The sequence below is a fragment of the Desmodus rotundus genome, chromosome 4, assembly GCF_022682495.2.
Source record: "Desmodus rotundus isolate HL8 chromosome 4, HLdesRot8A.1, whole genome shotgun sequence".
NCBI lineage: Eukaryota > Metazoa > Chordata > Mammalia > Chiroptera > Phyllostomidae > Desmodus > Desmodus rotundus.
Genome location: NC_071390.1, coordinates 180,876,387 through 180,890,227, shown reverse-complemented (window position 1 = coordinate 180,890,227; position 13,841 = coordinate 180,876,387). Strand labels below are relative to the sequence as shown.

The 13,841-nt window shown below is 46.5% G+C and overlaps 2 protein-coding genes across 2 annotated transcripts in view; both read left to right on the top strand.

The window, feature by feature from the left end:
* The first annotated feature begins 3,421 nt into the window (after nucleotides 1-3,421).
* On the top strand, nucleotides 3,422-11,342 carry HAUS3 (HAUS augmin like complex subunit 3). The gene is made up of 5 exons (XM_053923361.2): nucleotides 3,422-3,525; nucleotides 4,301-5,233; nucleotides 6,195-6,634; nucleotides 7,733-7,961; nucleotides 10,171-11,342. The coding sequence occupies exons 2-5, from the start codon at nucleotides 4,319-4,321 to the stop codon at nucleotides 10,402-10,404; spliced, it is 1,818 nt and encodes a 605-aa protein (XP_053779336.1). The 5' UTR covers nucleotides 3,422-3,525; nucleotides 4,301-4,318; the 3' UTR covers nucleotides 10,405-11,342.
* A 1,695-nt stretch (nucleotides 11,343-13,037) lies between these two features.
* Nucleotides 13,038-13,841, top strand: part of POLN (DNA polymerase nu) — an 83,324-nt gene continuing 82,520 nt past the window's right edge. The window contains exon 1 of the mRNA XM_024573510.3: nucleotides 13,038-13,176. Within this exon, the coding sequence (XP_024429278.2) occupies nucleotides 13,038-13,176 (139 nt within the window). The remainder of the gene's footprint in view (nucleotides 13,177-13,841) is intronic.

Below are 13,841 nucleotides of genomic sequence, written 5' to 3'. Positions count from 1 at the left end.
CTTTGGGGGGATCTAAGTTCCTTTCCCACAGCAGCAGTACTCGGCCCTCTGGAGCCAGTGTGGGGTCCCCCTGGGGGAACCCCTAGAAAACAAGGGACTTCCTAGTGGGTAATGTAGCTGGGTTCCAATGTAAAGGGGGACATCTGAATGCCAAACGTTAATGACTTAAATCGTCACCACATTTTACTGAGGGCAGGAGGGCTCTCCGAGCTGCACTCGGAATTTACCAAAATCAGCACAAATTCCATCTCCACATTTCAGGCCTGGGTTCCAGCACATGCCCCCAACAGGGACACCTGACCCCGTCTTCCTGGTGCCAGAGTGACCCCGGTGGTGGCGTTGCCCTTATCACCTCCAGGAATAAGCCAGGTGCCTGCTTCCTCCCCATCTGCTCCTATGCCTTCAGCAGAGCCCATTCCTCCTCTGCTTCCCTTCCCCTCTGCTGCCGCCACCCCTCCTCTGGGAGTCAGGCCCTGAGCTGCCCAGGCTGCTTTCCATCACATTTTTGCTGGGCTGATGGCCACCCAAAATGGGTGCTGGGCTAATCAGAGAGAGGCCCCTTTTTATGCTGTTTCCTTCATTCTCGGTCTTGAGCCAGGCCAGGTCCTGGGCACACTAGCCCTATGGGGTCTTCCCAGAATGTAAGTGGGATTATGCCACTTGCTCTTTTGGCTCATGGTAGCTGGCTCTTAGCTCCTCCTGCCTCATTGCCTTTTGCCTCCTCAACCTGTCCTAAGGCTCTTTATGAGACCACATGCCCCCTCCCTGGCCCAGCTGCTGCCTCCTCCTCCCACAGCCATCCTACTCCCACCACCCTCACCTTGGCCCTGTCCTCACCAGGCCGTCTTGGTGAGCTCCAACTTTGAGGACTGAGGTTTCACCTTTGTCACCTGAATGTCAAAGTGATGGAAGACAAACTCCTCTCCCACCGTCCTCCAACCCAGCAGTAGAAGCAGATCTGCTTTCTTTCACAAGGGAAGGATGAAAAGGAAGAAGTGCCACTTCCAGCCGGGCACCCTCTGGCCAGGAGGCCCAGGATTCTGCCCTCAGGGCTGCTCTCTGTCCCTCTGCCCCAGGTCCCCTGAGCCAGCTCCTTCCTCTCTCCAGTGCATTGGAGCCCCCCGCACGTGTCTCGCATCACCTCTCGTCACTTTTGGTACTGCAGGGTCAGGCTGCTAAGACGAATCTCAGAATGTCACTCCTCTACTTGGACATGATCCCCACTCCCCATTGTTTGAAGAATGGAGTCCTGCCATCATCACTGAACACGACGTCTAAAAGCAAATGACCTTTAACATCAGGCTATGGCTTAAACACCTCTGAAAAGACATCGTCCCAAACCTTAATTACTTTGTAATATCTGTAGGGGAAAAAAGATTCCTACAGGAAGGAGAAAAAGCAAACAAAACCACTTGACCCTATAGCTCTGTTCAGGTCTATTTAGTCTGTTACATCCCCCCGACCCCGGTCAGGAGTGGTACGGATGGTAAGTACCCTCACTGAAACCGCAAGTGATTTTGATTGGAGGAAAGAGAGCTTGTCCTGCAAGTAAGTGTAACATACTTGTTTTCCTCAATTCCAGATGCAGCCTCAAGTGCAGAAACACCCTAACAAGTTTGCAAAGAAAACTTTTCAAGTCTGTATAGTTGAATCTATTGTCTGTCATTTGTGTGTGGGGGGGGGGGGGCGGCTAATACCATTGATTTTTACTTTATATTTTATGGGGTTTTTTTGGCCCCACTAACAGCATTCAAACAATTAACTACGGTCAGTAACTCAAAATCACATGGAGAATTGGTGGGCACAGGAAATGACCCAGGAGTCACTAGGAAAAGTGGGCTTCTAGAACAACCTCATGTGCTTGGGGGCTGACCCTCCTGTCCCCTAGGGACCTTACTGTAAAGCAGCCCTTTTTCTTCCTGGCATCTTATCTCCTCTAAGTTCCTCCTCACAGTCTATAAATATCCCCAAGTTCCTCCCATCTTAAAACAAAACCAAACCCAAATCCTTCCCCCAGCTCTGCATTCCCACCCCCTCATCTCCTGTCGTTCTGCCTCTTCTCTTTGTTCTTCCATCTTTGCCTCCTCAGCAAAATTTCTTGAAGGCACTTGCTGCACAGCCTTCACTTCCTCCCTACAAGCCGACTGAGCCCTGCCCCCACTCCCCCACTCCCATCCCTCTCCTCCTGGTCCAGCAGCTCTAACTTAGCTTCGAAGGTCACTTCCACAAACCATCTCCTCCACCATTTCAGGCGAGGCACCGCCCAGTGACCCCTCCCCATGTTTGTTTTTCAGACCATTTCAGGCTTTGTCTTTTTAGAAGGATAAAAAGTGAAACAAATGAATTAACAAAGTACCTTCAACTCAAGACTTGTGCTGCCTTAGAACAGCTTCCCCATCCCCCTCCTTAAACATATTAAGAAAAATTATGCAGAAAGACTTGTGCCCTTCCAATGTCACACTAGGGGAGGACATTGTCTAACCGTCCACCTTAACCATTTGATACTGGGGGTGTGGTGAAAATCCTTGTATCATTAGGCGTTGATTTGTAGTTGATTGGGAAGTAAAAAGACTTTGGTCTGGTAGATATGTAAATGAGTTCCGTTCAGCACGAATGAGAATCCCAAAGGTCTGGGTACTTTGGAGGGGGTAGGGCAGGGGGCATCAATCAGGTTTTCATGGAACTTTGCAACCTGTTTCAGGGCGTTCTTTTTTTCCCTCATTGGTGACACACGCTTGCTTTTGGCATCTTCTACAAACAGTGTTGCATACTGAGTTTACAACGTCTTTGGAAAGTTATATTTTGAAAATGGGATTGTGGAGGACGTCGGCTTTTGCTTAGTGGTTAGGCGAGGACTGACCCTCAAAATGCTATTGTGAAATAATGGTCATGGTGAGAGATTGCAAAGCAAGTAATAAAACAGGAGACCACCAGGCAGTTGCTTTAGACCCACGATCTGTTCACTCCCGCGACCTCTCCCAGGAAGCGCGCTATCGGCACCGCTAGGACCAGACGCTGGCGCTGAGTCAGGGCTGCCGGGTCACGTGGCGAGCGAAAAGGCTAGCTCTGTCCTCTAGCCAAAGCGCCTCACAGCTAAGCTGTTCTCTAAAAGCCTGTCATTAGGGGGCGAGCGCTTGGATGCGAAAGTGCAGGGAGCTGAATGACCCGAGGACCCTATAGTCTAGGAAAGGCACTAGTCGACAGGATGCAAGGACTCCGGGCCTAGCCGGGAGCTCGAGGACAAACCTCCCCGAGATCTCCTCTTCCATCCAATGCAGCTTCGGCCTCGTCTCCGGCTCCGCCTAGGCCACGCCCCTAAATCAGAAAGCCAATCAGCTCTCGTCCTGCGTGTGGTCGCCTGCCCTCTGCGGCCCAGCCCCGACCGTCGCGGCGTAGCCCTGACTGGGTTCTCTGCGCACGCGCGGTGGCGCGATCCCGTGAGGCTGTGCGAGGCACGGAGCGCTTGGCGCGGAGCGCGGCGACGGCGGCAGCTGAGGGGGCGGCGGCAGAGCGGGCCTTGCTGAGGTGAGTGCCGCCGGTCTCGGAGTTCTGGGCGGCGCGGAGCTGTAGGAGCGGCGGCAATCCCCCAGTGCCCCCTCTTTTTTCCGGGCGCCCCTGGGGACTCCTTTCAGCAGCGCGAGGAGCGGCCGCACGGCTCAGTCGGAGTCCGCGAGTCGGGAAGCCGGGACCAGGGGCGGGGCCGGCGGGCGCGGGTCCCCCGCTGGCCCCGAGGCGCGGTAGGGACGCGGGCGGACGCGCCGAGCCTCGCGCAGCCAGCCCGTCTCCCGACGGGGTTGTGCGGTGTGTGTTCCGCGCGAGTCGGTGTGTGTGTGGGCGCGTTTTGCGAGCATGCGCCCTTGCTGTGAGTGGATGGCAAAGCCGGCGGTCTGCTGTCAGTCCGCGCGGCCGTCACCGCGCTGAAGCCGGGGGGCGGGGGAGAGGGGCGCGCCGCGGTGGGCTCCTCGGGGGATGTTCGACTTAGTGGCGGCTCGGGCTCGGGCCCCAGTCCCGGTGAGGGCCGTTGGGGGCCGTCGGGCCGGTGTCCCCGCGCCCGGCCGATCCCGAGTGGACGGCCGCGCGGTGTGAGCGCCGGCGCCGAGGCGGGCTGGCTTCTGCGTGCCCCCGGGGCGGCGGGGCGCGGCCGCTGCTCTGCGGCCGGGTGCGCCGCCTCGGCCGGGAGACGGGGTGTTCTCGGGGCCGTTGCAGACTCTCGAAGGTCCCCTCCCTGCGGCCTCGCTGCGGTCGGCTCTGTGCGGGTCGGTGTCTGAGCGCCAGCCGCGTCGGCCCGTGTCCGTTGCAGGCCCCGGGGCGCCGAGCCATGAGCTGTGGGGACGACTTCGTGGAGACGCTGAGGAAAATCGGCTACCCCAAAGCCGAGTCTCTTCACGGGGAGGACTTCGACTGGCTGTTCGAGGCCGGCGGCGGCGGGCCGTTCCTGCAGTGGTTCTGCGGCAGCGTGAGCGAGCGGAACGTGCTGTCGGAGGAGGAGGTGCAGGCCTTCGGCCGCCTTCGGGGGTCGGGCCAGCCGATCCTGGAGGGCGCGGCGCTGGACGAGGCGCTGCGGACCTGCGCGGGCCCCCGCGCGAGGACGCCTGCTGCGCCGGGCGGCGCGGAGCTGGAGGCGCTGGAGCGCGAGCTGCGCGCCCTGCGCACCCTGAAGAGCCTGCAGGTGCAGCGGCGGGACCAACGCCGGCTGCTGGCGTCGGCGACCGGGCGCAGGTCCCTGGCGCTGGGCGCCGAGAAGGGGGCGGCCGCTAAGAAGCTGAAGCGGAGTGGCGGCATTCTGCGCTCCGTGAGCCGGGAGGTGAAGGGCGACCTTCGGGCTGTCGCCGAGTTGGTGGCAAAGCTGATGCGGTTCTTCAGGGCGTCCGCGCAGGTGGGTGCAGGGACGAGCCCCCTGGTGTTCCTGCATCAGTTGTCCTTGGAGAAGTACCTCGGCCAGGAGGAGCGGAGCACGGCCGCGCTCACCTCGTACACCAAGACCCAGTTCTCCCAGGGCGTGCACGAGGTCGTCGAAAGCTCCAACGAGGAGAACTTTCAGCTCCTGGACGTGCAGGCACCGGCCGCGTGCGATGACGAGGAAGCGCGAGAGGGGAGGCGGCTGGAGATGGCGCGGCTGCAGCTGGCGTTCACCTGTGCGCAGCACCAGGCGGTGCACCTGAGAGCCAGCAATCTGAGCCTGGAGGCCAGGGTCGAGTGGGCGGAGGAGACGCTCCGTGGCCTCGCCACCCAGGTGAGTGTGCGACGGGGCGGGCTCGCGCTGTGACTGTGGTTTGTACTGGGGACGCGGCACTGACGCTAAAGGCTTTGGAGCGGGGACACGCTGCCACGTGACGACTTGACCGTCCTGCTTTGCTGAGCGCGCCGTTGTGGTGTGTCAGCGCTCCCTGCGCACGGACCCTCCTCCCGGTGGAGCGAGCGCAGAGACGAGCGCAGAGACGGTCCTCGTAGCCCCACCGCACCCCGTCACTCCCTGTCTGAGTGTCGGGTTTGTGCCGGTTCGGACACAGACGCCGGCGTTTCCTCCGTTTGAGTGCCGAGCCTCAGTGCGGGGCTGTCCTCCGCCTGTGCGCCCCGAGCAGAGCGCGGCGCCGGGACGTCGGATGCGGTCGGGCCGGGCCCTGGGCTGGGGGAGAACCGACCGATGTGCGGCAGATGCCCGTCGGCTGTCTGGAAAGCTTGCCTTCCGGATAATTTGACCACTCGCTGGTTCAGGGAAAATACAACTTCCTGAAACTAGATACCAGCGCCGAACTAGTGACTTACACTGACAGGTTTGGGAATGATGCGCGACGTCCTGTCGTTCTGTAGAATTGCCAGAAGCAGCTGACAGAATTGGCAGAACAGCTCCTGAGGTTATTTTAGTTTTGGAAAGAAGTTAAGGAGCGTACATTCGCAGTCATCGAGTAGGGTGCTGATAATTTTTACCGATGGAGACACGTGTGACGACGTCTCCGTTCGGTAGCCACGACCGTGCCTGTGTGGCAGTGATAGTGTTGAAGTTGAGCAATTCATGTTGGCTTTACCCTTGACCTGGGCCACACTTTTCCTGTGATTTTGGTTTTTGCTAATAGGAAGTTATTTTTTTTTTTTTATTTTTGAGCATGTTATCTGTTAAAATGGAAAGCGAAACTAATTTTAAAATTTTGAACTTCATACATACAGTGTGAAATGTAATTGTTTTGTTTGTGTAGGCTCTTGGAAAAGAGAACTTGGAGGCTAAAATTTCTAGCTTGAACAGTCATATTCCGAAACTCGAAGACCAAATTACTCATGTAAAAGAAAACATCTTACCCGCTGTGATAAAGGAGAATGCCCAGTTACTGAATATGCCGGTTGTAAAAGGAGATTTTGATCTGCAGATTGCCAAGCAAGACTATTACACAGCAAGACAAGAGTTAGTTTTGAGTCAGTTGATAAAGCAAAAGGCATCATTTGAACTTCTGCAGTTATCGTATGAAATTGAGTTGAGAAAGCATCGGGACACACATCGGCAACTTGAAAATCTGGTTCAAGAACTTCGCCAAAGTAACGCGGTCCTGCACCAGAGGTTAGCCGTGCTGGCTGACCCATCCAGATCTCAGCAGAGAAATCCAGGGAGTACCGTTGGTACCAAGGATTATTCCACTCACAGGTGTGCTTCATTGCTTCTGTAGTGAGTAATTATTTCTCCTTTTTAGAATACTAGAGAGAGTTTGAACGGAAACTGGGGAAGGTTAAAAAATTCTTTGCACTCCAGTTTTGGCCTTTTTATTCTCCCACTTTTACATGACTTTTTTTTCTTTTAATTTTTTGTTCCCTTTCCCATTCATATTAAATGTGGAGGTAGCTCTGTAGAGCTGAGAGGATTGGGTTGGAGGTATGAACACATACCAGGTCTCACTCACCTTTAACCCCACTGTTTAGATGTCTCATTTTAATTTAGGGCAGGAGTTTTCCACAGGAAGTTGACCACAGGATAGTGTACTGTAGATGCTACCTTTGGAGAGGCGGCAGTGGAGGGAAGACCTCAACTCTGTGTCTAGTCAAGTGAATCAGTGAGAATGAACGCTAGTGCCCTGCCTTTTCTGGGTGTCTGAGCAGTTTGGTGGTGTGAGGCCACTGAAATTGGAGGGCTGATGTAGTCAAAGGCCTCAAAAATCTGGGTCCTACTCCTGACTTTTCTCTAGGACCAGAGGGAAATCATCTGATCCTTTGTTGTTGTTAAATGAAATGAGACATAGACAGGGCTGCTATTACTATTTAGCTCTTCATTGTTTACTTTTTACACATTCTACATTTTTCATATTTTCAAATTGTCTCTTTTAAATCAGCAACAATCCTTTAACATAGGTAGATATTAATGTGAAAATTAAGTCTCAGGTTGACTCGATCTAGGTCTCATAACAGCCAGAACTTAGTTGTATTCTGTGAAAGAGGTGTTTTCCTGGGAGGTATCTCTGACATGTACTTTGTTTGAAGTAGGTTAATGGCAGTTAAAGTAAAGAAGAATTTTATTTTATTTTTCATATAGGAAAACTGGGATTTCAGATACAATAATTTGAATATATTCAAATTTCTCTAGGGAGAATATTTTTGTTGCAATTCTTTTAGTTACTTTGCTTAACAGCAGACAGATTAATATTTTTAAGTTGTTAGCTATCCACAAAGATGCCTCAGTACAGTAGATTATAATTTTGAAAACTGCTGGTTTGAGGATTCTTTCCCTCTAACTTTTATTTTCACATTTTAGGCTTTATCAACTTTTAGAAGGAGAGAATAAGAAAAAGGAATTGTTTATAACCCATAGAAACCTGGAGGAAGTGGCTGAGAAATTAAAACAAGATGTTTCTTTAGTACAAGATCAGTTGGCAGTATCTGCTCAAGAACATTCTTTCTTTCTATCCAAACTGAATAACGATGTGGACTTGCTTTGTGATGTTTTGTATCAAGGAAGAAACCAGCTGTTGCTTAGTGATCAGGTGGGTGCCTGCCATAGTAAAAAATCTCACCGTTTTTGTTCACATATAAATACACTTTTCAGATAGTTTTGATAGTTTACACAAAGTTTTCAAAATTTATGTTTCAGACATACAAGGAAATGTAATGCTAGTGCTAATAGTTTTTAAAAATAATAAAACCATCCTTGTATTTTTTTCACCTCTCTTTGCAAGCAGAGGATTGGCATTGTATTGTTAAGGTACTGTGTACACCGAGTGGCAGCATGCTCCTCCTGTGGCATTCCCCTCCCTTCAGGGAGTAACTGCTATGCTCAGTTTTGTTGTTTTCTTGCTTTTGTTTGTAGTTTTATTACATTTACATATTTGTAGACTACATGTTGTTTAGTTTTGTGTATTTTTTAACTTTATGTACATATTATTATTATTTTGTATGTGCTATTCAGTAACTTGTTTGTTTTTTAGTGATACTGAGATTCATCCATGTAGATACATGCAAAGCTGTAGCTCATTTATGGTTTTCTCTTTTATATATTTAACATTCCATTGTATGAAACTCCATGATTTAATTATCTGTCCTGTTGACATTTATGTTGTTTCCAGTTTTTGCTATTGGAGACCACACTGCCATGGATAGTCCTGTTGCATGACTCATGTTTGCACATTCATGTGAATGTGCACATACACACTCGTTCTTACTCTCAGAAATGGAATTGCTGGATCACAGGTTCAGTTTCGCAGCCTTTATCAAACTGTTTTCCAGAGTAGCTGCGCCACATTGTACCAGCGTTGTCTAAGACATGCTGTTTGTCCGTATTCTTTTCATCACATAGCATTGTCTGATTGAACACTTCTCAACCTGTGGTTACAAAGTAGCATCCCTCTGGTGTCGTAAGATGCATTTCCCTGATTAAAAGGGAGGTCTTGCTTCCTTTCAGTTGTTTACTGGCCATTCATATTCTTCTGAAAATTGCTTGTTCATCATCTTTGCCTGTTTTAGGCTCCTTTAAAAAAATCACTTGTAGGAGATACTAATCTATTTTAAATATCAGTCCTTTGTTACTGATATGTCTATATATGTCTTTTACTCCCTATTTGTGGCTTGTCTTTTGTCTTTTTTAGTTCTTTTGTTTTTGGCTTTTTTTAGGATTTTGTTATTATTATTGTTATTTTTTAAGATTTTATTTATTTATTTTTGGAGAGTAGGGAAGGGAAGGGGAAAGAGAGAAAGAGAAACATCAATGTGTGGTTGCCTGCCACGCACTCCCCACTGGGGACCTGCACTGGCTGCCCACTAAGGCATGTTCCCTGAGTGAGAATCAAACCAGTGACCCTTTGGTTCTCAGTCCACTGATTCATACCATCCAGGGCAGAAAGCTTTTGTTTGATTTTTAAGATACTTTGCCTTTTACATTTTTTTCCTATTGGAGGATTGATCTGAATAACTAGCCTACCTTTCCTTGAAACCGGAAGGCTTGTGGTAAAATATACAGAATATAAAAATTACAACTTTAGCCATTTTTAAGTGTACATTTCAGTGATGTTAAGTACATTCACCGTGTTGTGCATCCGTGACCACTACGTACACATTTCCATAACTTTTCCATCTCCCTCAGTCCTTACTCTTCCTCCTTCCCAGCCCTGGTAACCTATATTCCACTTTTCTGTCTCTGGATTTGTTTATTCTAGATACTACGTTAAGTGGAGTTATAGAATATTTATTCTTTTGTGTTCGGCTTGTCTCAGCATAATGTCCTTAGTTTCATCCATATTGGGAAAAATGCTGCTGTGAACATTGGTGTACAAGTATCTTGAGTCCCTGTTTTCATTTCTTTGGGGGAAATACCTGGAGTGGAATTGTTGGATTATACAGTAATTCTATGTTTGACTCTTGAGAAACTGTCACACTTTTCCACAGCAGCTGCACCTTTTTACATTCCCACCAGCAATGCACAAGGGCTCCAGTTTCTCTCTATCCTTGCATACACTTTTACTTCCCTTTTTAAAAAATAAGTAGTAGCCATCCAAATGGGTGTGAAGTGGTAGCTGTGATTAGTTTTTTAAAACTCGTGTTAACCGATTTTTGTCTTGATCCAATAGATAATTGTTTTATAAAATTCTGTGAATGTGGGAATATCATTTATATTATTTCCATGTAAATTACATTTAAGATTTATAATAGATGTTACAAATAGAGCTCTTGCATTAAAAGCAATTTTTATTTTCCTTTTAGGAGTTAACAGAGCAATTTCATCAAGTTGAGTCTCAACTGAATAAGCTAAATCATCATCTTACTGATATTCTTGCTGATGTGAAGACAAAAAGAAAAATTTTGGCATCTAATAAACTTCATCAAATGGAAAGAGAATTATATGTATATTTTTTGAAAGATGAAGATTATCTGAAAAATATCGTTGAAAATTTAGAAAACAAATCAAAGATTAAGGCCGTTGGTCTCAAAGATTGAAAATTACTAAAAACTGAATCTTTACTACATATGTTATACTTTAATGTTTTACATATTAGGAGGAGAATATAGCGAATAAACACTACTAAAATTTTAAACTTGAGGTCAGTGGAATATTCAGTGAGTTCAAGATTTATATCAATTGTTTTCTTCTTTATATAACATTTATGTTCAGAGTACCAGTGCTTTATGTTACTTGAACATTTGCTTGGTGGCACTTAGTCCTGGTAACTTTTTACAGATAGGGAAAAAGTATTAGAGTAGCAGCCCCTTATCTTCAGGTTTGCTTTTTGCTATTTCATTTACTTGCAGTCAACCATTGTCTAAAAAGATTAATGGAAAATTCCGGAAATAAACAACTTACAAGTGTTAAATTGTGCGCCATTCTGGATAGTATGATGAAAGCTAATGCTGACCTGCTCCTTCCAGTCTTGAATGAGAATCATCCTTTTATCCAGCGTCTTCACTCTGTGTGCTGCCTGCCTGTTAGTCACTTAGTAGCTGTCTCAGTCATGAGATCATCTGTTGCAGTGTCTCAGTGTTTGTGTCCAAGTCACTCTTAATTTACATAACAATGGCCCCGAAGTGCAAGAGCAGTGACGCTGACAATTCCGATATGCTGAAGAGAAGCCGTGAAGTTCTTCAAGCGCAAACGCATGTATAGGGTTCTGTCTGGTTTTGGGCATCCACTGAGGTCTTGGAATGAATTCCCTATGGATTAGGGGGGCGGGTTCTACTGTATCACAGAATGCAAATATTTTTAAATAGACTTGTACCTCTACTAATTTCTTTTTTTTAGAAATAGAAATTTTTTGCTGTTAAGTATTTTAAAATTTTGTAATCCTTTGAATCAACATTGTTAAAACTGTAGACTTTATTATATGGAATAGCCAAGTCTATATTTGACTGTAAAATAAAATTCTGCTACTCTGACTGTATTCTTGTAATTTTCTTTTGTGGACTTTGAGACTCAATAATGTCCTGACTCAATAACACCACAACAAATGTCAAGTCTCTGTGTGCCATTGTTCATTTTACAGGCTGGGTCTGAGGTCCTGAAGTTTTTGTAAGACATTTCAGCAGTTATTTGATTTCAGTGTCACTTACACATGAACAACTTTCAAATGAAATTTCAAAATTCCATTGAAGTTGTTGCTCAAGGGGTGCATAATGCTATTTTAATCAGTTTCTTTGGTGTGAAAATACTTAAATGTTGGACTGTAGTAGCTGGGATATGAGTGTAGCATTTGGACAATTAGAGATCATTTTTTAAAAATATAGCAAGCATTCTTTTACTTTTTAAAAAAGATTTATTTCTAGGGAGAGAGGGAAGAAACATCAGTGTGTGGTTGCCTCTTGTGCATCCCATACCGGGGACCTGGCCTGCAACCCAGGCATGTGCCCTGACTGGGAATCAAACCAGCGACCCTTTGGTTTGCAGGCTGGCATTCAATGCACTGAGCCACACCAGCTGGGGCGCAGAAATCATTTTAAGAGTTGGTATAAAATAACTTGAAGTAGCTTATCAGTTATTACATCAAATCCTGCTTTATTGCCTGATTTATATATGGCCTGTGTTATATACCATGTAAGCTTTATAGAGAAAAGATATAGCAAGAATATTCTTGCTCCAAGAATATATTACCTGCTCTTCACATCTAAAAACTATATTATAGGTGATCTTTATGGAATTTTCAACTGGCTGTCAAAATAGGTATGTGTGGGTGACAGATGAGTTCTCATAATTTTTTTAATCCTTTGAGCAAAAATGTTTTGCCAATTAGTATTTGTACATTTAAAAATTTATGAAGTCTTACAATTTTGTAGCAAAAATTTTGTCTAGCTAAGCTTGTATAGTTCAGTGGGTTGAGCCCCTGTTCGATTCCCAGTCAGGGCACATACCTGAGTTGTGGGCCAGGTTCCCAGTGGGGGCGTGCAAGAGTCACTAATCGATTCTCTCTCAAAAAAAAAAAAAAAAAAAAAAAAATCTTTAAAAGAATTTTGTCTAAGTTTTGCTATTAGCTCCACAGGTAACTTTTTGTTCCTTTTTTCCCCTATTCTACCATGCGATAGAGAAATTAAAAATTTTCTTAAGTAATGTGGAAAAAAGATGTCACCTGATTTCTTGCCTAAGAAAGCGAATTCTGTTGAGTGTCAAACATGTTAGGTGTCTGACCAACTACTGGATGATTCGTACTGTTTCTTCCAGACCCTCATCTGCTCAGCCCCAGGGCCAGTGCCGCTGAGCGGTGTCAGTGAAAGGACGTCAGGCTGTGTGTCCTTACGCAAGGCAGCTAAAAGTAATTTTGTTATTAAACTTGAGTATTTGAAGATTATAACAGCTGTTTGAAACCTCAGCTAGTGTTTGAGTAAATCACTTGCTTCAAAATTGGGTAACTAAAAAATGTTTTTTACTTTGTTACTTATTTATCAGAATACCCCAAATGAGCCTCTAACCTTTGCTTTCTTCTTACTATGCTATGTGTTAACAGGGAAAATTTATTTCTCGTGGTTGTTAATACAGTAGTTTTTATGAAAGTCTCAGTACATAAAAAATTTCAGATTACTTAATTGTGTCTTATTTTGAAGTCTCAAAATTAATATATAGGTATTATATTTATATTTAGGATTTTATGAAAATGGAAAATTACGAGGCTTTTGTAGGCCTTGATCTCTGTAAGATACCACTCTCCAGTGTTGCCCAGAAGATCATGTCTGCTATGCATTCAGGCAGTTTAGTGGAGTCCATGAATTGGACAGAGAATGAAAAGAGTGAGTAATTTTTATGAACCTTTCTTTTGTTACTTTGATACTAATAATTCTTAAGACTAAAGTTTGAAAATGAAATGTAGCAAAATTATTCTATAGAATTTAGGTTGTGTGCTGAAGCTCCTGCCTGCAAGCAAAGTCCAGCTTCCCCTCACTTTACTCTCAGTGATGACTGAGTATTGGCTTGCTAAACTTACAAATTCTCATGGTCCTTAGTTGCTTTTAAAATGTAACACTCTCTTCCTCATTCCAGGCATTTCTGTCAAACATTCCTTGAGAATCAATCAGCTGTTTAAAATAACCTTGAAAGAGAGGGCCTCCTTGACGGTGATTGTTGCTTCAGCCTTAGCTCTCATTGAACCTGTACACAGTACAGTCCGCCCTCCATATCCACGGGTTTCACATCTGCAGGTTCCACCAACTGCAGATCCAAATAGAAAAATCCCAGAAAGTTCAGGAAAGAAGCAAAACATGAATTTGCCATGCACCCAGCACTATGCTGAGTCCGCACGAAGTGACGTGTAGGCATGCCCTGCTGGAGTCTCATGCCAGTATGGTGTATACGGAAACACCGCCACTTTAAGGACTTGAGCGTCTGCGGGTTTTGGTAGTCCAGCGGTCCTGGAGCTGACCGCCTGCAGATGCGGAAGACGACTGTATCTGCCTGT

Excerpts from the sequence above, each read along its gene's own strand:
- HAUS3 (XM_053923361.2), top strand. The coding sequence starts at position 4,319 with ATGAGCTGTGGGGACGACTTCGTGGAGACGCTGAGGAAAATCGGCTAC. Across the intron at positions 6,635-7,732 it reads AAGGATTATTCCACTCACAG|GCTTTATCAACTTTTAGAAG; the intron begins GTGTGCTTCATT and ends TTCACATTTTAG. Across the intron at positions 7,962-10,170 it reads AGCTGTTGCTTAGTGATCAG|GAGTTAACAGAGCAATTTCA; the intron begins GTGGGTGCCTGC and ends TTTTCCTTTTAG.